The sequence below is a fragment of the Grampus griseus genome, assembly GCF_964374135.1.
Source record: "Grampus griseus genome assembly, chromosome: 18".
Lineage (NCBI taxonomy): Eukaryota > Metazoa > Chordata > Mammalia > Artiodactyla > Delphinidae > Grampus > Grampus griseus.
The window spans coordinates 32,331,239-32,354,788 of record NC_139012.1 but is presented as its reverse complement, the minus strand read 5'-3'; the positions used below and the strand labels follow the sequence as shown (position 1 = coordinate 32,354,788).

Sequence of the window (23,550 nt, the reverse complement as noted above, 5' to 3'; positions counted from 1 at the left end):
GCTCTTAAGAGATGCATATGAACTTTTAAGAGTCTATGCATTTTGTCAAAACACTGTAAATAACGTAGTTCATTTAACAGGGGAAAACAAAGCAAGAAAGTAAAATGAGATACCCAAAATAACTTTGAGTATAAATCATTGCAGAAGTCTTGTTGATCACTTAGGAAATAAATTAAAGCATATTTATATTTAAAACATTCCCAGGTTATCCCTTTCCAAACTTCAAACCTTGTAATCTCTCTTCAGCTTGTTTATTCTGCAGTAAATGCTGAAAATCTACTGGCTTGGTTAAGAAGGTTTACATATTTTCCCAGCACAGGGTGCCGGCAAGTTGTGGCTGTATTTGGTGATTTCAAACGGAAAATCATTTGATCTTCACCTACAGTTCCAATAAACCCTTAATTGTATAGAGGTAACATTTATGTATGCTTTTTATTGAAAACATTTATTCTGGTTACAAATGAAATATGTGGCAATTGTGAAAAATTTAGAAACTATTCAAAAGTATAAAGCAATGTAAAACCACCCATCATTTGACCATCCAGTGAGAGCCACCAAAATACATACGTGTTTTGCATTTTCTTTTCATCTTTGGGTCTGTGTTTATAAAAACCTCTTTACTTTGTTTTACTTAACATGTCATGAGTATTTTCCCATGTGACTAAATATCCTTTAATAATATGAATACGGTAGTAGATTCAGTGGCTGCTATTGAACTACTTTCCTATTGTTGGATACCTGGGTTCTTTTCAGTGTATAATGTAATATTTTTCCTAGAGGGAGAATTATCTATTGTTTTAAACGTTGTTTACATTTTAGCCTTCTTCTGCTTATTGTCAAACTGTCCTCTTCAAAATTTACACAAGTTTACACAACCATCACCAGTGGATAGACACAAAGGCATGAAGAGCCAGCATTGGGCTTAGCACTATCCTTACACATTTCATTCACAAATTAACCTCCAAAGGCGTATTTTCTTGTGCCCCGTGCACAGTTCACTTGAGCATTCAGTAGGAGTGCCTCACAGCCTAGGACCATTAGTGCTTTTGTCATCACATGAACAGCAATTGGCTCAAAACACTGCTCATTGTGATGCTGGTGATGAGGCCTCCTTAGTGTTCTAAAAGATTGTTTGGTGTAACTACTTCAGTTCAGGATTTTTCTCTTGACCTTTCCTAACATGTTGAGAGTCAGAATTCAAATACTGTACAGTTTAAGCTACAGTATGCCTGGCCTGTAACTTGGTTCAAGGCATTTATAGTTGTCTGCTTATCAAACTAACAAGGTGGAAAAAGCAATCCCAGTACCCCCAAAAGGTAAAATACTGTTTGTTGTATATTACTAGAGTTTTAAAAATAGGATAAATTATAGTACATTTAGGAATAAGTGCACATTGAGAGTTTTATGAGATATTTCAGGAAGAACACATTTAACTCCAAACTTAAATATAAAATTTAATTCCTTAAGAACTGAGGTTGAGATAGTAAAAAAATAGAATATGAAGCTTTTTTCTTGACATCCCTTTAATTTATACAAAAAGAAGTCTATAATCCTATTTAAATTATACACTGTTTCATCACAAAAGGAAAGGACATCTTTTCTCGTGTGTCTTAATTTTTTGAGTCAAAATGGTTTGGATTTTGACTAATCTCATTTGAAGCTTCTGTTTATTGTGTTCTTTTCTCAATGGCATTTTTTTCTTTTTATGTGGGGGTACAAGCAGTTGCCATTAATGAATAGAAAAGATTAAAAGTGTGAAATAAAGGACAATAATTCTGTCTTACGTTCCTACTGATACAGATTCTGACACTAGGTGGATAATCAATGATTATCAAAAAAGTCACTTTAAATTGAATAATCTTACCCTAGAGGAGAATTTACTCCCTTATTAAAAAAAAAAAGAAAAAGATTTTTATTCTTTGTCGTGCTTTTTCTATGGCCCAATATCACTTGGAAATTTGACTTTGATTTTACCGAGTTGCAATATTCCATGAATAGTTTCCAAAGTGAATAAAATGTTGTCAAAAATACTCTAGATCCCTTAATTTCAAGCTCTCCGTGACGTGTCGGCCAAACAACTGAACACAGATATTTCTTTTGCCGTGTCTTCCTGTGAACGTTGCCCTAGTGATAGCTTCATATTTCTCTCATCTCATCATTCAGAAGCTATTTATCCATTTTTTTCCACTGCCTCCTTCAAACCTCCCCTTCCCCATCGTTGAATGCCTATTCAGCCTCCACACATTCAGGCGTATTTATTCCCGTAAAGATAGTGACACTTAGGGTTTATTCTAAGACTAAATCTGTGTTGCCCAGTGACTAAGGACTTAAGCATGCACACTGCTTCTGTGCTTACCCTCCTACCTAACTTGACTACTCAACTTTTCTTCTTTCTTTCCCTCCGAATTCTCTGTTTTGGCACAGTTCAGTTAACACACCACTGCCAGGCCACTAATTGATTTTTGAAACCTGACATTTGTTTTTTGTTTTCTCCTATCTTCCCTCATGGTACAGCACTACTAAGCAGGAAGGAATGCAAAGAACTAGAAAGTTCAAAGTAATTGAGTATCTGTCCATTCACACTGTCTGGCTTCACGCCAATGCAGAACCTGGAACATTTGAAAAATATTTATCAAGTTTTAACCCTTTTGGCTAAGTCAGTGAAGCAGGTTTGCAGCTGGAGCATTTGTGTTCACAGCAACAGCAAGTAAGCTTGGTTGAACATGTCTTTTATATGTTCAGAACCGCATGGCAAATGTCTCAGAAAAGGATTTCTTTCCAATTTCTGTACTATTGTACAGTGCTAAGCTAATTATTTTCTGTGAGACTGCAGACTTGGGTATTTCAGAGAAACTATTACTTAAAAGTGGCAGCCCTATTTCATGAACCCTTATGTCAGGAATGAAATTTAAATAAATGCTACTGTATTTGAGCAAAAAAGATTGTATTCAGCTTTTCGGCTGTAAATATGTTTCGAGCCCAACCATAGGTATGTTCATATCTGCATTCATTAAGAAAAGTGGAAATATGAAAAAAAATTTAAAGGACTATAAAAATATTTTATTAAAAGTTTATCAAATAGCTTTTTTTTTTTTGCATTGGAAACGCTTTTGTAAATGAATGCATGTTAAAAAATGGTGTGAAATGTAGAAATATTTCCAGTAAAATAACTGGATTTTATTGCAGCAAAAGCTTAGGTTGAAATAACAGGCCATCAACGCTCTGGTTAAAAAAAAAAAAAGAGAGAGACAAAAGGAAAGGTCTAGATAGGTTTAAAAGCAAATTAAAATATAAATAGATACCAACTTGTATTAAATCTAAGTTAGATTTAAAGTTAAAAAGAATACAAAATTCTATTGAGTTATCTATATCACACAGGTTTGATCATGTTATTAGCATTAAGTACTAAAAATCTTGCAAGGTTCAATTTTTTTTAAAGTTACATTAAATCCCATACCAATTCTATAATCTGTTTCTAAATTATTTAATTATATAATTGGGTTCAATATCAGAGAAAATCAGGGCGGCTTTTTAAAGGTGAAGGTGGATGGTGTGAGATTGCTTAGAAAAAAATTTGCCAAAACACATTAAATAATACTTTGGTAACATGAAAGTAGTCGTCAACCATTCTCTGAAATCAGTGATCACAGCTCTAAAAATGAATCATTAACAAGAACAGAATGAAAAGGAGAAAAAATATTTTTTACAGCATAATTTTATGTTTTCTAATAATAAACACCTGTAACACTTTGTGTATATAAACTTTTTTAATCTACACACTGAAACGAGATCCCTATCTTTGTTAGATTCACTTCTTGAGGAGAACATTTTCCTAAGAACTCTTTTTTGTAAAAGCTGCCTTACTGTGAAGTGATGTTGTATATGTAAAAATGTCTAATGGTATAGTGTTCTGTCACCATATATACACATATGTAGTAATATTCCAGGCATTTTTATTTCAGTGTATTGTTAACGGCTTCCCAATAAGCCAGATAAAAATCTTGTACAAGAACATTAAAGATTAAGGAAAGTGCTTTCCTTAGGTGACTGCTGGCAAAAATTCACCTTCCCATTATAACACAGTCAATGGACAGTGATATATTTTGGCTATTACTTTCCTACAAATTTGGATTCCCAGTTTTCAGAGCTGCTGCCTGTCTAACGTTTGTGGCTTCTTTGGTTGCCTTTTCGTAGGAGTAGGTGCCATGGTGAAAGGTAAATGTGCTACGTTTCTGTTTTGTAAATACTAAACTCCACTTTTTGAACACACAGTGGTAGCAAAAATAAGTCAAAGATGTAATGTCTATTTAAATACGTTTCATCTAGTCGTCAGTGCTTAAATTAGATTGCATGCTTTGGCTAGAATCAACAGTGTAAATATTAAAAACTTCAAAATTCATATGACCCATCCCCCTCCTCTCCATACACGGATACGAAGTTGAAGTGTGTGTGAAAACTACTCCTACCCATTTAAATACTGTGGGGAAAAAAAAAAGCTTTTATGTAAGGACTTAAAAAAATACTTGCCATTAAAACTTTTATTCAGGACATTCCAAATTTGCTTTGCTAAATGGATATATTCACTGCTAAAGATACACAGAGACAAGAGCTGTTTTTAAATTTATCACACCGCCCCTAGTTCTGCGCTAAAGAAAGTACATTTTGTATATTTAAAAATACACGCTCATTAAACAAAACTCTTCAAAACCCTAGCGCCCGCACCTAGCTGCCTTCTAGGTTTCAGCTTGTGAGTTTCAGGTCCTTGCACAACACCTAAGACCTGCAAAACTCTTTTTTCTCTCTAATCCTGGCAGAGAACAGTCCGTAGAGATCTCCCTCCACGTCTCCACCCGAATTCCCTCTCTTCCCCAGATTCCACCCGCTTCTTTCCTTCCTCCGCCCCCAGCTCCGCCAGCCCAATCTGTCACAGAAGTTGTGTACAAACTGCGCGGCCGCCCTGCGCGCGAAGCTCGTGGCCCGAGAGGGGTGCGGTCCGCCCGGCGGAGGCGGAGCTCTGGGCAAGCTTCTCCTTTCTCATAGGCTAGTCGCTCCGGCCCGGCCGGCCTCGGGGCCTCGGGATTCGCCGGAGCGCTGCCAGTCTCGCCGCTGGGCCCCGCCCCCCAAGAGTTGGGTAAAATAGAGGCGGGCGTCAAGTGTCAGTAGTCGCGGGGCAGGTACGCGCGCTAGCAGCTCGCTCGGGGACACAGGCCGTGGCGGGAGCGGGCTCCGGGGGAGCGAGGGAGCGTGGCGGGGCGGGGCGGGAGAAAGTGGTCGCCGGGAGGACATCGGCGTTCACGCGAGGCGGAGCGGAAGAGTTTGGGTTTTCGTGCGCGCCTTCAAAAACCGCGCCTGGTGTGAGTTGAAGGGTCCACCCGGAGCCTACCCTCCTCCGCCCGCCGCCCCGCGCCGAGCTCGCCGGCCCGAGTCAGCGTGGGCGACGTGGGAAGCTCGCTCAACCCGCACCCCGCGCCCGGAGCCGACCCCCGAGTTCCCATGGCTACGCGGGTGCTGACCATGAGCGCCCGCCTGGGACCTATGCCCCAGCCGCCGCCCCCGCAGGACGAGCCCGTGTTCGCTCAGCTCAAGCCCGTGCTGGGCGCAGCGAACCCGGCCCGCGACGCGGCGCTCTTCCCCGGCGACGAGCTGAAGCATTCGCATCACCACCCGCAGGCGCAGCCCGCGCCGCCACAGCCGGCGCCGCCGCCCGCCGCCGGCCCGAGACTGCCAGCCGAGGAGCTGGTCCAGGTAGGAAGAGCTGCTCCCTCCCTCCGCCTCCCTCCCGGGACTCGGGCGTGTCCCGCCGCTGCGACGCGCGGGCGACAGGGGCCGCTCCAGGCTGGGGCGCGCGTCGGGGCGCACCGCGGCCCGGGTCTGGGGGGCAGCCCCGCCCTGCCCTCCTGGCCGGGCACTCGCTTTTCGCCGGGAGAAGGTGGGGGTACCTGAAGGGGAGGGTCCAAGGGGAATCTGCCCTGGCGGCTCTGTCCGGGAAAGGGTAAGGAGGGAACTGGTGCTCACACGCACCTTAGTTGTTTTTCTTCCACTCGGGGGATGAAACCTCGTACCTCACGCCCTACTTCGCTTCGATTCCGCGTGTCCTCTTAATCCCGCCTCCTGCCGCTGCCCCGGCCTTGGACTCTCCCCCTACCCACCCCCGTCCCACGCCGTCCCGGGTTCAGTGGAAACGCAAATCAGGGTGCTGTAGGGAGGCCCCTCGGGGTGCTAGTTTCATATCCCTTGGTGCAACCTGCTTTAGACGCTATCGTAGGGCTGCCTTTGGGAAACGGGAGTTGGGAAAGCTAAGGTGGTGTTGGAGCGCTTATTTTTCCTTAAAAAGAAAGACAAAGAAAGACCGGGGGTTGTTGGTTTCTTCATGTGCGTGTAAATTTCCTCTTGGAGCCTCGATGAAAGCTGGCAGTTGGCTTTTACACTTGCCCGGCAGCCGAATTAGAGCAACCGCCTGTTTCTTTCGCCCACGCAGGGAGTCATATAGCCCAGAAAAAACTTCCCGGGACTTTTAGCCTGTCCCAAGGAAAAAAAAATTGGAAACATACCCACATGCAAACAGCTGGAAGAGCTAAAATCAGAAACCACTAACCACCATGGGAGTGAAGTGCACGAAAGGGTTTAGTTCGGTTTATTTCAAGACGCCTCATTTAATAGCCCCTTGGTACACTGTGTATTTGCTACCCAGCTTCTGCTCCGGGAGGTCTGCGAGTGTCGCAGTGCTGTGAAAGGGCAGTGGCATTTGTCAGAGAAGTGACTCACAAGACCAGAGCGTTAATTTTTATTTTTAAATCGTGTCTATGCGGGAGACACGGTCTGTATCCACACCGAATGATTCGGGGTCTGATTTGAAACACTTGAAATTAAGTAGTAGCAGAAAATGACTGTATTCACTGGTTAGGATACCGTGGTTGATCGTTCTATGAGCATCTAGTTTGGGGTGTTTTGTGTGTGTTTGTGGGGTTTTTTTCTGTTGAAATTTCCTTTCAGTGTAAAAAATTGTAGAAGTTTATGTTATACCAGGAAAAACGATAGCTGGAAAAGACGGAGGAGACCAGTTACAAGCTGGGTTGTGTCCTAAAAAAAAAAAAATCACCATTTTAAAATGATTTGGTTATTTGTCAGTTTGCTGCTTAGAAGACACAAGAGGATAAGGTTGAGCTTTTTACAGAGTGAGGGGGAATGTAGCATTGGCCCACTGAGGAGCACACGATAAATCTTTGGCTGATGACTGTGCTGGCGACAGGCAGCCTATCCCCACCCACGGGCCCCTTAGCACCACTCTACCAAGGGAATGGTTTTCCCCTAGGTAATTAAAGATCTGTTTTAGATAGGGATATGAATAGGAACATTTCATTATCATATTAACCAATTACAGAATCTGCTGATTAAAATCAACGTTTAGATCAAATGGTGAAGGGTGAAGTTGGTTTGTTCTTTTCAGTGGATACTATGTTTTGCTCAAGACATTGTATTTAAGTTTCCACTGAACTATAAAATGGAAAAGGCACTGAAATAGCCAAGGAACATGTTTTATATTAAATATTTTAGCAATATCTACCCAAGCAAAAAAAAAAAAAAAAAAGGAGAGAGAGAGAGAAATGTTTCAATATTATGGTTAAGGTTTGCTGGGGTTTTTTTTTTCTTTCTGTTTTAAACACTGAATTTACCTGTATGACATAAACAGAATCAAGGTAATTTGGCCATATTACAATAATGTATTTCAGCTGCAAACTTAAATGTAATGGGGCAGGGAACCCTGCTTGTACGTGAGTGATGATAAAGTATATTTTATTATTGCATCAGAAAGGAATATTTTTTCTGTTTGCTTCCTTTTTCTTCTTGGTTTGTCTCTTTCACTTTTTATCTGGGGTTGATTGGGGGCTATTTTACCAAATACTTGTTAAACACAGTTTCGTAAGTTTTTGGTGAACCATTTTGTTACACAATTGACAAATAAACCAGATATGTTTATAAGCAACACTTAGGAGTTTGCCTTAGTACTTTTCATAAGGATTGTTGGGGGGAATTTTTAGTAAGCACAGTTTGTCCTTCCTGAGATGATGAATTGGGTGGATTATACATGTTTGTATCTCTTCTTTTTTAGACAAGATGTGAAATGGAGAAGTATCTGACACCTCAACTTCCTCCAGTTTCTATAATTCCAGAGCATAAAAAGTATAGACGAGACAGTGCCTCAGTCGTAGACCAGTTCTTCACTGACAGTGAAGGGTTACCTTACAGTATCAACATGAACGTCTTCCTCCCCGACATCACTCACCTGAGAACTGGCCTCTACAAATCCCAGAGACCGTGCGTAACACACATCAAGACAGAACCTGTTACCATTTTCAGCCACCAGAGTGAAACGACAGCCCCTCCTCCGGCCCCGACCCAGGCCCTCCCTGAGTTCACCAGTATATTCAGCTCCCACCAGACCGCAGCTCCAGAGGTGAACAATATTTTCATCAAACAAGAACTTCCTACACCAGACCTTCATCTTTCTGTCCCTCCCCAGCAGGGCCACCTGTACCAGCTCCTGAATACACCGGATCTAGATATGCCCAGTTCTACAAACCAGACAGCAGTGATGGACAGTCTTAATGTTTCAGTGTCGGCCGCCATGGCGGGTCTTAACACTCACACCTCTGCCGTCCCGCAGACTGCCATGAAGCAATTCCAGAGCATGCCCCCTTGCACATACCCCATGCCAAGTCAGTTTCTTTCCCAGCAGGCCACTTACTTCCCCCCGTCACCACCAAGCTCAGAGCCTGGAAGTCCAGATAGACAAGCAGAGATGCTCCAGAATTTAACCCCACCTCCATCCTATGCTGCTACAATTGCTTCTAAACTGGCAATTCATAATCCAAATTTACCTGCCACCCTGCCAGTTACTTCGCAAAACATCCAGCCTGTCAGATACAATAGAAGGAGTAACCCCGATTTGGAGAAACGACGCATCCACTACTGCGATTATCCGGGTATGTGATCCTACCTGGTTGAAGCATCGATATGTGTATTTAGTGTGTGTTTGTGTGTGCCTTTTTACACGGGAGAGTAGTGCTTGACAATAAAAAAAAAAAATTCACCTACTCTGTGCTTGTCGCATCCCAGTCTCTGTGCCTTACCCAAGTTTGTAACCGTTTAGTTACCTAGTGTTTATGTGATGTGTTAAAAAGTCTGGAATATTTGGAAAAAAAGATTACTTTGGACTTTTTTCTCTTTAATATTATATACCTTAGAGTCTTGCTACATTTTCTTTGTTTACTGTAGCAATCTAAATTGGAGTTGTTAATTCTACATTAAGTTCTCTGAAAAGGGATTACTTAAGTAAGGTAGGGGAAAATAAGGGGTGGGAATGAAGAGTAGGTTGCTACAAGACAGAACTATCTACAGAATAGATTTCAAGGTTGGTTCTGATAGCATGTGAACATACGCTCATTCTTGAATGAGATACGTGGCCCAAAATATAAACTGATGACGGTTATGAATATATCTATAAGTTGCTGGCATAAGCTAGTTTATGATTAATACAGGGTTTAATTTATTATACATGATATGGCATGACATACTAAATGAAAAAACAAGAAATGTGGGAGTACAGAAAATTGCAGTCATCTTGGATAATGGTTTAACATTGTCAGCTCTAGAGCCATTAAAATTTTTTAAATCACTGAAGTATGTGTTACTAGTTAGTATAAAGCACCTACTGGTATAAGCACACATTTCCCATTTGTAGCTTGGCTTGATTGCCTGCTCTCTTTATGCTAAAGTGATACATAAAGCAAATCACATTATACCTTTAATCAGGTAGTAGGGGAGTATGCTTTAAGACATCTCTTAAAATTGAAGTTTCAAATACCTCCTTGTGTGAGAGATTTCTTCTTTAAAGCCAGATTTTAAACACCGAGTCATCAAATGTAAAGATTGCAAAAGGAACTCCAGAATGACACGCTGTTCTTCTCCTTTATTTTAGGCTGCACAAAAGTTTATACAAAATCTTCTCATTTAAAAGCTCATCTGAGGACTCATACTGGTATGTTAATTTTCTTGTTAATTCTGTGAGTTTTGTAAACAGTGTTAAGTGGTATTCATCCTTTAAAAGCCAACACGTGGTTTGATCTCTTCTTTCTTCTTTCAACTTTTACTTTTTTAATGGCCTACCTTTTCAGCACTGGCCTGGCTCAAAATTCAGTTCAGTGAAAAAGTTTGGTTCCAGGAAGGCTGACGTTCCCTCACTAAGGCCTTGCCCTGTCACCTCACGTAGAATTAATTGCTCGCAAACATAAACAACGAAGTTTACTAATGGATTTTAAAACTTTAATGGCACTGCTATTCCTATCTTGAAGGAAAAAATGTAACTCATTTTCTCCCTCCGCAGCAAATCAGTTGGCTTCTATAAAACTATATCAAACACTAAAACCTTTTCTATTTAGCATGTAAAGCATAACTGCTGAATACATTATCTTTAGTTTCACCTTAACCTAAAATATCTGCGTTTAGCATGTTTTCCATGCTTGGTGAAAGGTAGGGTCGAAATTGCAGAGTATTAAAATCAGGCAAAACTGGGGTCATGGTTTAAAAGTTACTCTACATCCTACCCCAGCCCGTATTTTATACATCGGAGAGACTTTATCTTTATTCTAGCTTATATCTCATCCGTGTTTAACATGTTTAGCCCCTATAATTTTGTGAATACATATCTTGTCAGATCTATACAATCATTTAAAAATGCTTTTTCATTTTAAAACTTTACATCAGAACTCATTTGAGGACGAAACGAGGTGGCAAGCTGTAAAAGCCTCCAAGTACCCAAAGTATTTGCAAATATATAGGTGGTTACTGTTCGTGATTTTCTTAAAAGGATAGCTCTAAAGGGAGGAACCTATACAAAGTGATGTTTTTTTTTTTTCTCTCAGTAAATGCAGCTTTAACCTAAAGTTCAGAGAATAAGTTTGCTAATAAAAGCAATGACCTAGCAAAATGTTTTATTCCATCATTGCTATGGAAACCAAAGTATTCAACAGTTCCTTTGAATGGGTTGTTGGATTAGTCTGAGGACTTGAATCTCCCCAGGCTGGATGTTACTATGGAAATTGAGTTTTGATAAATGAAACAGTTATCTCTTAACTGCTGCATTAAAAAGTAAAAGCCTTTGAACAAAGGTCAGTGCTGAGATCGAGCTCTAAGAGGAATATGGCTGCAGACATTTTGTATGCACGTTAGGAAGTATTACTTGATATCGCAATGATAAACACTACTTCTTCAAACCTGAATAGTGTTGGTGACAGCGTGGTAGGTTCCAGGGCTTTCTGAGCAATTGCTTTTAAAGAAAAGACATCTCATGTATTTATCAGTGAAACCAATGGGTTAATCCGGCCCAAAGTTTTTAGATAGAGACAGATTGATTATGTAAAAGGAAAGATCCTACCTCAGCAGCCCAAAGTAGAAGTTATATTTATAGTTAAACAAACAGCCATTAAGCATATAAACTCAACCTGAAGTTTTCAGAATACATATGACAAGGCCATGAAAACATTCCCTATAGAAATACTAAACTATCCTTTATGTGTTATATATTAAAGAAACATTGAAAATGGGTTTTTACTTGAATTTTGATTAAGGAGAAGAGGAAATAACTTCAAAACTTCTGAACGTTTGTTTTATTTTCCTTTGAAAGTCCTTGAAACAGGAGATAGAAAGGAGAGAACACGTTTCTCCTGAGGTTAAAGTCTCCTAATAAAAGAGGAGGGCGATACTATATAACGATGTAATCAACTGCTTATTGCAGGGATGTAGTCAGAGCATATCTAAGTGGCCTTGCAACCCCTGTCAGGGTTTAGTGCTCTGAATGCTTATACCTAGGAGTCTGGAACTTGACCTGCTGGCAGAGAAATTTAATAGTGGGTTGTCTTAACAATGCTCGTACTTAAAAAAAAAAACAAAAAACAACTAAAAAGAAGATGTAGGCCTAGTTTGGGTCCCATGCATCGACTTTTTCACCAGATCATAAATGTGTGGCCATCGACATCTGATGAGTGAGACCCTGTAATCCAGTTTAATAAAGTTTTGTTTGATAGCCTTTCAGATGCCTTGGGGAGGGTTTGTAGCAGACTTGTTCATCTGGCTAAACCCGTTCTTGGGTAATCATAGAGCATTGAGGTTGTTTTCTCCTCATTTCTAGTTTCTAGACAATGCCTTTGAAAATTACCTGTGCTCTCTCATTGCATCCTCCCCTCCCTGCCTGTTGTTTTTTAATGAATGTATCTGAAGCCAGCAAAGTCTTTTTTTTTCTTCTTCTTCCTTTAAAGGCCCAGGTATTTCTAAGTAACTGCTCTCATGTATTAGATTTTTGTTTTCTTTCTCTCTCCCGCCCACCCCCTTCCCACCTCCCCTGACAATTTGTTAGGGGACTTTAAAAACAATTTATATGGGAAGGTCGATCTTGTTTTTGATATCAAAAATAAAAAATGACTTTTGAAATGATTGCCATTTGGCAGGCAGAATGTGAAGGACCCTAGGATTTCTTTGGAATATAATTGTGATTGCTTTAAAATGTCAAGTTACCTTACGTTTTAAAAACGATTTAAGCAATTAAAACAGCCTATGCCTGAGTTCTATTTAATTGCATATTCTGGATTTTTAGATTGCAAATGCTTCTTGACTTAAAAATTGAACCTAAGGAAATAGTCCTTCCAAAACAAGACCTTTTTAAAAATATTTGGGATGAAAGAGTAGAAAATAATCAGTTTCTTGAACCAGAAGTCTCATAGCATTCAAGTTTTTCTAAGTTTATACACTTCGATTTCTTTATTCAGAAAGAATATGCAAATAATAAAAAGTTCTATATATGGGTAGACAGAATACCTGAAACGGATGTTTCCTCTTTTCTAGGGAAAAAGCTATTTCACTTAAAAACATGCTACATCTTTATATACATGTGGTACCATACTTGTAAGCCTATACGGGTACCCTTAAACGTGTGTAGGGGTGTTTGTGTGTTATTTGTAGTGTGTGTATATACATGTCATGCCTCTGGTTAGAAATAATTATGGCTGCTTCTAGGCAACAGTGTCAAGAAGTGTATATTTCCAAATAAAATTATTTGCACTCTTAACACCATTTAAATTCGAACATTCTACTGAAATTTGTGTAAGCCTCATGATGTGTACAAGGGGCTTTACCCATTGCCATCATTTGAAAGCTGCTCCCAAGCACCTTTTTAAAAAAGAGATTCACATACCATTCTGCCCTTACAAATCAAGGTGACTGTTAAACTGATTCATAAATCAAAAAGAATATTCTGCTGCAACCAGCAGTATAGTTGTTTCTGCTCATACATCTTACTGTCTTTAATTTCGTAGTGAAGATTTTAAAAACTTCTGAGCACAGGCTTGGGGCCAAAATATAGGAAAAAGTTAAGACTATATATAACAAAGAAAAATTTGCAAGAAACTGAAAACATTTCTCATCATCTGATACTGGTTTCATGAGTGTGGAAATTTCTTTGAAAATTGTGTTTACACATTAGTAAAAAGTACTTACTTTCCAAAGAAAGAGTTCTGAAGAAGTAAATAGTGAACTCTGAATACAGATGTTTGAAATCTGAGTAGTTTTAGTCACATGTATGGCTGTGCACTTAACCCTAGAGTATATACTAAAGCAGTTGGGAAAAGCGGGTATGGTAACATTTTAAGGTCCTTTGTCAGCTGTCTGGAGCCGGGCAGAAAACGAGCATCTGTGCAGAATCTGAGCAGCACACGCACTGGGCTCCAGTATCCCTTAGACCCAGACTCTGCACGGGCTGCCACGTGGGGACTAAATGACCCCAGAACGCCCTGCCATGGGTTGACAAGAAAAGGACCATTGGAAACACCCCACAGAAGAAAATGGAAACATAAATAACATAACAACACAAAATGGACTGTGGGTGAAGCACTGTCCTGTTAGAATCTCACAGTGAGCCGTATTTGGGATTCCTTGTTTAAGAAAGAATTTCACAGTAAGCCTTGCAAAGATTTTGAGCCCAAGCCTACTTGTAAAGAGACTAAATTCCTACGTTCTGCCTTACTTGCTCTGTAGAACACTTTCTTTTCTAATGACATTTATATTAAGATGTTACCATGTATACTTTAAAATACAGAATCTCTGCTAGAGAGTTATTGCTAAGCATTGATTTTAGTTTCAGTTTGGGTACTAAAAAATCCTTAGGTATAAATTCCTGTCTAGTTCCTTGCTCTACACTTATTATCCATTAAATATATTAGGTATGGATTTTTATTTTAAAATACTGACCGTGTTGATAATAAAGGTATTTTGATTTGTAACACTTCCCCACAAATAGAAGACATTCATAATGTTCTGAGCATGAGTTACTCCTTTTGTGGAACTGTGGGAAGTGGTAAAACACTTAAAAAATATAGGAAGGACTTCATTTCCTTAAAAGATGATTTAGAGCTAAAATCAGCGTATGATTGTATATATGGCCTTAGTGGAGATCATGCAGTTTGGATCTAGAGATCAATATTGGTTAAATGTGTAACCTGTGTTATCTGTAGAGGCGAAGAAGTTTTGCAGCATGAAATTATTTAGTGCTCAGTGATTTTTTTGAGTCTATATTTGAAAACTGTGCAGGAAAAAGTATCACATTTAGCCTGTGTTATATGTTACTAGTTAAACATTCTTAAATTATTTTTGTTTGCAGCTTTGAAATTTATTTTCTATATTGACAATTTCAAGTTAATGTAAACAAAAAAAATAGTGGCTTAAAGAGATTCTCTGGTTCAGACCCCTGGAAAGGTATTTATGAGCGTGAAAGCTTAGAAACAATTTCTTTTTAATGACTCACTGGGAAGATTAAACTTTGCTTTTGGGACTTGTTCTTTCACCCGAAAAACATTTACATAGGAAATTGATTAAACGTTATTTTGAGATGATAAAGCTTATGGAAGGTTAAGAAGTATAATTTGATTAAGTAAACGTTTTTGACTGATCTTGTGGAGGATCCAAAGAGAATCTCTTCTTCTGTTTTTATAAATTAGTGGGAGAAGGTGGTTCATAGATGGATTAAATAGAATTGCTGAAGTTGAGACAGAAACAGTTAGCTGTGAAGGTAGTGAGAATGTAGTTTTTTTTTAAAGTAATGGTTTAATCACCAAAGGTTTTTACTTTGGCAGATATTTTTAGCTCTATAGAAAGTAATAGTTGTTGACTTGATGAGCTACGTCTTTTCAGGTGAAAGATTAGAAACAAAGTAATGTCCTACTTCAGTAAGTGTCTCTGTAGCAGCATTCCTATTCTGTCAGCCTGTATTATTTATATTCAAGGATCTTTAACAACTCTGATTAAGGGTGAGTTACTCTTTTAGAAGTACACCATAGGTAGCTTTCATAAAAAACATCGGGGCCAAAGAACATACTTTTGACTACTTTATAAATATAAACCTTTAAGAGTTGGGAAGAATCTGCAGGTCAAGGTAACCACGTTAAGTGCAAATTAAAGGAAAGGATATCTAGTACTCATTCAGTGCTAGAAAAATGAAAACAGAATTTTTCTGGTTTGGTTAAAAAGGAGAAGGTAAAATATTTCACCAAGACTTTGCTTTTTTTAAAAAAAAATTTGGTTTGGGCTCTTATTACAAGAAGGTGAATCTGAATGTTGTCTTTTTGTCAGGAGACTCAGGAATTGGTATTTCATTAACACTATCAATGATAGAGGATGTTTTTGTCCAGAACCCCTAGGAGAAGTAGCAGAGAGGAGCTTAGGTGCCTAGAGATTGGTCCTGCTGGGGTAGAGATATCCTGTCACCCAGGATATCACACCCACCCCTGTCCCCTTCAGGTGTAGCAGTTCCCTGGCTGCCTTTGGCCAGCACTAGGGGCTCCACAACTGCTTGGTTTTCACCAAATCCAGTCCAGTTCTGGAAAAGAAAGCTCATTTACATAGTTGATTTATCCTTGGACAACTTCAGGATGGATAATCAACTGATTCTGAACATGTCCTTCGGAAGAGGCTAAAAAGTACGGTTCTCGCCTAAATGTACCTTTAATCAGATTACACTCAGTGGTCCTCAGCAAAACAGAACCAGGCAAAGCCCTGCTGCCGGTGGGTTCGTAGAAAAAAAAGACACAATATGGTGGCCTCACACTAGATGCTTCCCTGTCTCTTATACCTTCCCTCCTTTTCGTGAATGAAAATTCCCAAGTTGGTCAGCCTTGGGCCAAATGTGATTAACCAAAGGTGCATGAGGAGAAGTGAGGCAATAGAAGACAGTCTCTGCCTTTGAGGAACTTTCATGGCTAGTTAAGGAGGCAAAATACAGCTATTTGAAGCCTTCATTCAGCAATATCTGTGCCAGTGTAAATCAGTCATTTAAATCACATTTAAGTGATGATGGGGATATAGAGAAGTGGAATGATTTCTCTTGGACTGTTCAGAGGTTTTCTAGAAGGAATCAGGTGAGTCCGATTTTAAAGATACACAGGGAGAAAGAAGGGAATTTCTTAATATATCCTTTTAATTAGCCTCCTTAAAGTGAGTACGTTATTGACAGGGATACTATATCTAGTAAACATTAGGTGCATTTTGCAAATACTGGCAATACAGATCTTTGAAATGAACTGCCTACCCTTCTGTTGCCAGGTGTAGGAGATGTTCTGCAATGACCTTTAATAAAAAGATTTTTAATGGAAAATTACTGACATAGATATATAGAAATATGAATTAATGAGCCCAAATCATCTTGCTTTATCTGTTTTTTAAGATACCTAACATTTCCCTATGAGTTTATTTAATCTTGGATTAAAGCTTCTTTTTTTTTATCCTTTTATTAGAATGTATACTGTTTCAGCTCTAAATTCCTTAAGTCGCTAATGATGGGAAAGATCTAATTATTCTTGAATTGCATGAAAATATTTTCCTCCTGAAATAAGAGCCCATTTTGAGCATCAAGGACTCAAATTCTAAGAATTAAGCTTAAGTATTGACTATTGAAATAATTTTATTCCACTTTAACAGTCAGAATAGAATATGGATGTTAAGCTCTTTGAGGCCAGAGACCAAGTCTTATTCGTTGTGTTTTGCAAGTCGCTTGGTACAGGTTACACTCATCAGTACAGGTTATACTCTCCTTTACTAAACATTGACTTGAATTTTGATGATTTTGGGCCTCTGTCAAACGTAATTGATTGGATTTATTTTTTAGCCATCAGGAAGGAAACCAGGTACACAAATTTGCTGTAACAAAAACGTTACCTAAAATAACTATTGTAAGATAAATATTGCCATCTGTGATATTTTTCTTTTGTTAGAAGAATCTGTGTAGAACATTCTAGGGAAAGGCCTTGGTGTGAGTCTATTGAGTATGTTCAGCAGAGCAGAGAAACTTTTCCCATTCTATTGTGGTAGATTCAAAAGTCATTTCTTAATCTATTCAGCAGAAGAAAAAACATCGCTAAAGACTTTTCAAATACTTTACAGACATGTTCTGCTAACCCACTGAAGTTCCTTTAGCCTGGGGTAAAAGAGAGCCGTCATTAGGTGATATTTGGGGATTGTCAGTCCCAGCATAGAACAGCTCTCAGGACTCCACAGGTCCTGAAAAGCAGGTCTCCGCCCAGCCAGGGATGGCTCAGTCGGAGTGTGTCCTGTGCTTCAGACCGTCTGTGATTTCAGGCCTGCTCTCAGTCCATTAAGCTAGTCATTAACTGAGCTTCACAAGTGGCTTCAGAATCTTTAAATAGAGGTGAACAATATCTTTGTGTTGCTTAAGTCATTCATATAGAGCGTGTATTAGTGTTTGCTAATGGAGGATGTAGGCAGGACATTGAGGAAAAGTGGCAGGCCAGGCTTCTGAACGTGGAGCTCATCATTTTGCTTCTGACTCCTGGAGGTGTTGTGAGGATAAATGAGATACAAGTACCTGAGTTGGGAGTATGTGCTCAGTGTCTGCTTCTGCCTACTCCCTTCTTCTACTGGTAATGTTTTTGCTTAACATTAATTGACTTAATCAGTATGGACCCATATGTATGTGTAACTTAACAATTTTTTAAAAGATCAGGGATTTCTAGTAAAATAGTCCTAGTAATTTTAAAAGAGAATGAGAAAGTACATACTTTATTTGAGATAATTGAAGCTTGTTTTACATGCTGTAGAAATTTGTCACTTTTTTTTTCTTTTTGCCTTTGGAAAGTTTCACATTAACAGCATGAGAACTTAAAAATACAGTTGATGTTGAAAGAGCTTAACTAAATATTTTAAATTGGTGGTATTGGAAAGAGATTCTGTAAAAATCCAATTAAACTTTTGAAAGCTCTATCTTGTTGAAATAACTTAAAGGAAGTTAGTTTGGTTTCCCAGAAGTACTATGCATAGTGTTTCTGGCTGAGGAAGAAAGGCCTGAATCTGCTATTTGGCTAAAAATTGGGTACCAGTTTCTTCTACAATGTTTTACTTGAGCCGTGTTGACACTTGAACAAATCCCGTAGAAACTGCCTCAAGTGGGGAATAGTTGTCCTTGCTTTTATGGTGAAGCCCTGGCCCCATAACTAACGTCCAGACAGTGGTAGTATTCTTGGCTGAATAATCTATAGATACATATAAATTGAGAGCAAAACCCCAAATGTTTTAGGAATTTTCATGGCTACCGTTTTTCAACCAATCAGTAAAGTAAACTTTTAAAAATACTGATGCAGTTTATTGCTTCCTAGCCAGTAAAAATAGTGAACAAAAAGAGTCTAGTGTCCCTTGTTTCTTAAATAAACTTTGAAAATTCAGTTCTCTTGCCATTTAATTATTCAATTCAAAAGACTAGAATGACTTCTTTTAAATTTGGGGCACTTTAGGAATTTTTTTCCTTGCCTCAGACATCAGAAATAACTTTCTCTTCCCATTAAATGACAGTAAAGTATTTAACCAACATGTTTGTTTTTGTGATTTATTTTTCACGGGGAACAAAAACAAACACTTGTGTGCAAAAGGTTAATTTTTTCTGTTTGATTTACATCGACAAGAGTGATAGCTACATTTACAACTGGCATTAAGACGTTTCTATGTATTAAACAGATTACATGTGAATATAAGTGAAAGAAAAGTGGTTTATTTCTTGTTACTCAAAAGGTTTAAGTATATTAGCTTAAATTCTTTGAATTTACTCTGAGGGGGGGAAAAAACATTTCAGGTATTGAGGTGTGCATTTTTTTTAAATGGAGCAGTAGGAACCTAAAAGGGACTTAAAAACACAAAAAAATATCTGTGTCTTGGCTCAGAGGCAGAGGAGAGGAGAGGCAAAGGGTGGCTAAGGGGTGCACACCACAGGAGTTGAAAGGAAATCTCCTGGGAAGTAACTGGTACAAGATTCAGAGGGCTGCTCTGGCCCTTCCATCTTTGTCCTTAATGGGATTTTGTTCAGGTGTCAAGAGTGGTTATCAGGACAGCAAAAATACATTAACCACGAGCTGTGGAAATCTCAGTTGATGTGAACAATGTCTTTTAAAATTTGGACTCAGTTGAGTAATCTTACAACTTCCTGAATATGATCCTGCTAAATCAGGCAGAAAGGTAGTTGGATTTCATTGTGGTACTGAGTAACCAGTGTTCAAAGCACCTCTTCCCTTGCAGAAGAAAACGTTTTAAGGAATTTAGGAGTTTGGCTACTCAGAGTTTTAAAATGCTATCCATATAAAACTCAGCAGTAAGCCAGCAGTACTTTAATGTGCAGATTGACTTCACAAGCTCTCATCTTAAACAAACTCATGGAAAATCATAACAAAATAAAGCAAAAATACAGGAACTACAAGTGAATGCTCAGTGAGAAGTTCTTAGGTTTGGGGATTTATTTAGAGGAATACATGATCTTAATTAAATAGAACTAATCAATTCTAAAACTGGGAGTTACGACTGCCTTATAAATAGCAAGTAGTTTTTTTTTCCAAAAGTGACATTAATTTTATTTGTATATCAAAAATATGCAATGATGCAGGGTAATTGCATGAAGTCAGAAGCTGGTCTGGAGTGAAGGGTAGCAAAGGCCTTTGCCAGACCATCCGGGAGTTTCTTTGGGTGCCACTATAGGCAGAATCCTTTTGGGCTGCCAATACTGAGTAGTTTTGAAAGATTAGCAACCAGCAAACTTTAGACAACATTAAGAAAAATACAGATTGCAAGGGATAGGGCAGCGGCTCAGATATCAATTCACCATTTAAGTGAAGAGAGCTGTGAAAGAACAGGAAGATTGAATTAGAGGCTTTTCTATGTTACACATACAAGCTCCATGAGGTCAGGCATTTTTGTTTTATCCTAAGCATTCAGGACGGTGCCTGGCATATAATATGCATTTGGCACGTCGTTGATGAAGTGAATTTTGCTTTTTGGCTCAATGCATTGCAGAGGAAAATTAAATGCATTTATCAGCAAATGTTAGAATTGTTGTGGCTGTTTCATGACCCTTCACCAAAGTGAAGTTATCGGTACCAGACTTTCTGATCTGGTTGAGGAATTATTAAATGGCAAATGCATAAAGCTTTAGCACCATTCAACTTTACTCTTTTTCCAGCTTTGGTTTGCTTCAGTCTGAAAAATGGGAAGGTGTGTACGTATGTGTACTGGAGTGAATTTCAAAGAGCCAGTGCCCAGTAGTCCATGTTGGAAAGCCATGTGTTCAAGCAAACTGGCTTACGTGCTGGACGTTCCAGTGTGGCTAATTCAGAAACTTTTAGGACCACTTTGTTGAAGTAAAGGATCTCAGTTGTGGTCCATTAAGTTTATAGTATTGATGGACAGAATACTTTTTCTCTCTGTAATTAAGTGCTCTTCTGCAAAACAGTGACTCTCTGTGCTAGATGACTCGAGGGGTTTTTAGTTCATCAAGGAATTCGCACACTTCCCTCCTCGGAGCATGAGTTTGAGAGAAACGCCTTAGCAGGCAGTACTGCCTGTGTCCGTGTTCCGAGTCATCCCTTCACCTCCTCCTCTTGGTCCCTTGGTGCAGGTGAGAAGCCGTACAAGTGCACCTGGGAAGGCTGCGACTGGAGGTTCGCGCGCTCGGACGAGCTGACCCGACACTACCGCAAGCACACGGGGGCCAAGCCCTTCCAGTGCGGCGTGTGCAACCGCAGCTTCTCCCGCTCGGACCACCTGGCCCTGCACATGAAGAGGCACCAGAACTGAGCTGCCGCTGCCGCCACCCGCGTATCGCCTGCCGCCGCTCCTCCGCTCGCTTGGCAAAATTCTAAACTACAAACTTAACTATATAGAGAAAGATGAAAACGAAAACAAAAGACTGGAAATGTATATTTTGTATATTTGAGAAAACAGGGAATACATTGTATTAATACCAAAGTGTTTGGTCCTTTTCAGAATCTGGAATGCTTGCTGTAACCTGGCTTCACCCAGGCAGATGCCAATCATCTCAGACAGGCAGCCTCATCTCAGTGCGGATTGGGCGTGCAGGGTGTGTTTGCAGTGTTCTTCCCAAAGCACCACCGTTTAATGTGACAGTGTTTAGTAAACAAGTCAGTTGGCAGGCACAGGAAGTCGGCTGGATTGTGTGTCAAGATTTTACTTGACATCAGAGGAGTTTTTTTCAATACTAGGTAATTCTCTAGAGGTGCGCAGCATACCTGGCAATTCCAAATAGCCATTGAACAAACTTTTTTTTTTTTAAAATATGAGTTGCCTATATTTGCTCTTCGAAATTTTGTAAATATGCAAATCAGCTTTATAGGTTTATTACATGTTTTCTAAGATTCTTTTGGGGAAAAATCATAAATAATTCTTTTGAAAATAACCATGAATACATTGACAGTTAGAACCTGTGGTAAGATACCTTTTAAAACCTTACCAAATTCATTTCTCTAGGGGGAAGAGAGAATAATCATTCAAGTGAACTTCAAAAGCAGATTTCATGCACTGATTAAAATCAGATTGTTTATTTTAAATATGAGCGACATTTTGTATGAATTGTGAACTCGAGCTAAAAGACAGTTAACAATATTCAAAAATTAAACCTCTTACAACAAGCTGAACAGTATCATTTTTTAAAAAGACGGACTTACGTAGTTTTCACATGGCAATGTTGAGTTTATGATGTAGTTTTTCGTATATGGAAACATGGAATTTATGATGCAGGTTTCATATATCGAGATGTTTGCTCGTGCAGTACAGTTGGTTAAATGCCAGTTTATGTCGACTTTGCATGTAATATACAGTGAGACACAGTAATTTTACCTAAATTACAGTGCAGTTTAGTTAATCTATTGTTAATACTGACTCAGTGTCTGCCTTTAATTATAAATGACATGTTGAAAACTTAAGGAAGTAAGTGCTACACATATGCAATATAAAATAGTAATGTGACACTGATGCTGTCAACCAAAGGGCAGAATGAATAAGCAAAATGCCAAAAGCGGTCTTAATTGAAATGAAAATTTAATTTTGTTTTTAAAATATTGTTTATCTTTATTTATTTTGTGGTAATATAGTAAATTTTTTAGAAAATTTTCATAACTTGATAAATTATAGTTTTGTTTGTTAGAAAAGTTGCTCTTAAAAACGTGTAAATAGATGACAAACGGTGTAAATATTTTGTAAGAGGCTTCAAAATGTTTATACGTGGAAACATACCTACATGGAAAGCATAAGTTGGTTGCTGTTTTGCTTCTTTTTCCCTCTTATTTTTGTATTGTGGTCATTTCCTATGCAAATAATGGAGCAAACAGCTGTATAGTTGTAGAATTTTTTGAGAGAATGAGATGTTTATATATATAAATGACAAATTTTTTTGGAAAATAAAAAGTGCCTAAAAGATTCATGTTGTGCCTTCCTTCTTCCCCTACCATAGCAGAAACAATGAACAAATTCCTTTCTCATAGCTATATAAAAGGGTCTGCTTTATGTGGGCAGTTAATAAGAAAACAATTCCCACTTTGAACCAGTATCTACTTTTGTTTAAGACAAAAGAGAGGAATTTGTTTTTACAATATCGGAGGTATAAAGGGAGGCATACTTCATGAATGCTGATTTCTTTAGCCCCCTCTCTGGTCATTACACAGACACATATTGACTTTACCTTTTCAAGATCATTAGTTGAAGACACTGTGGAGCTAACTTGTATATAGCCTAGTTTTGTCAGAGGTAAACAAAACAAGAATTGGGGTTTTAACTTTTTTTTCCTTTTTAAAAGAGAAAGGGAATTTCCAGGTGGTCCAGTGGTTAGGACTCCACCCTTCCACTGCAGGGGCCCCGGTTGTGGCCTGGGTTCGATCGCTGGTTGGGAAACTAAGATCCCGCAAACCGAGCGGTATGGCCAAAAAAAAAAAAAAAAACCACTGAGATGATTTTAACCACTAGCAACAGTACACCTTGGTTTCTAATGCTATCTCCAATAAAAAGAGCCAAGAGTTGCTCCTCGGAGAAATGGCTGATTCTGGGACTAGGGTAGGAAGCATACAAGGGTGCCTGGAGCATCTTACAGCAATGAGAAGTAAGCAATTAAAAAAAAATTCCAGGACTTCTCTGGTGGTCCAGTGGGTAAGACTCTGCGCTCCCAAT

General features: G+C 38.9%; 1 protein-coding gene across 2 annotated transcripts; it reads left to right on the top strand.

The window, feature by feature from the left end:
• Positions 1–5,301: 5,301 nt before the first annotated feature.
• On the top strand, positions 5,302–22,800 carry KLF5 (KLF transcription factor 5). 2 transcript variants are annotated; one of them, XM_082675995.1, is made up of 4 exons: positions 5,302–5,745; positions 8,111–8,984; positions 9,980–10,039; positions 20,990–22,800. In XM_082675995.1, the coding sequence occupies exons 1-4, from the start codon at positions 5,494–5,496 to the stop codon at positions 21,166–21,168; spliced, it is 1,365 nt and encodes a 454-aa protein (XP_082532121.1). In that variant the 5' UTR covers positions 5,302–5,493; the 3' UTR covers positions 21,169–22,800. The 2 variants fall into 2 exon arrangements, with proteins under 2 accessions (XP_082532121.1, XP_082532122.1); XM_082675996.1 differs by lacking the exon at positions 5,302–5,745 and adding an exon at positions 5,892–5,992.
• Positions 22,801–23,550: the final 750 nt, after the last annotated feature.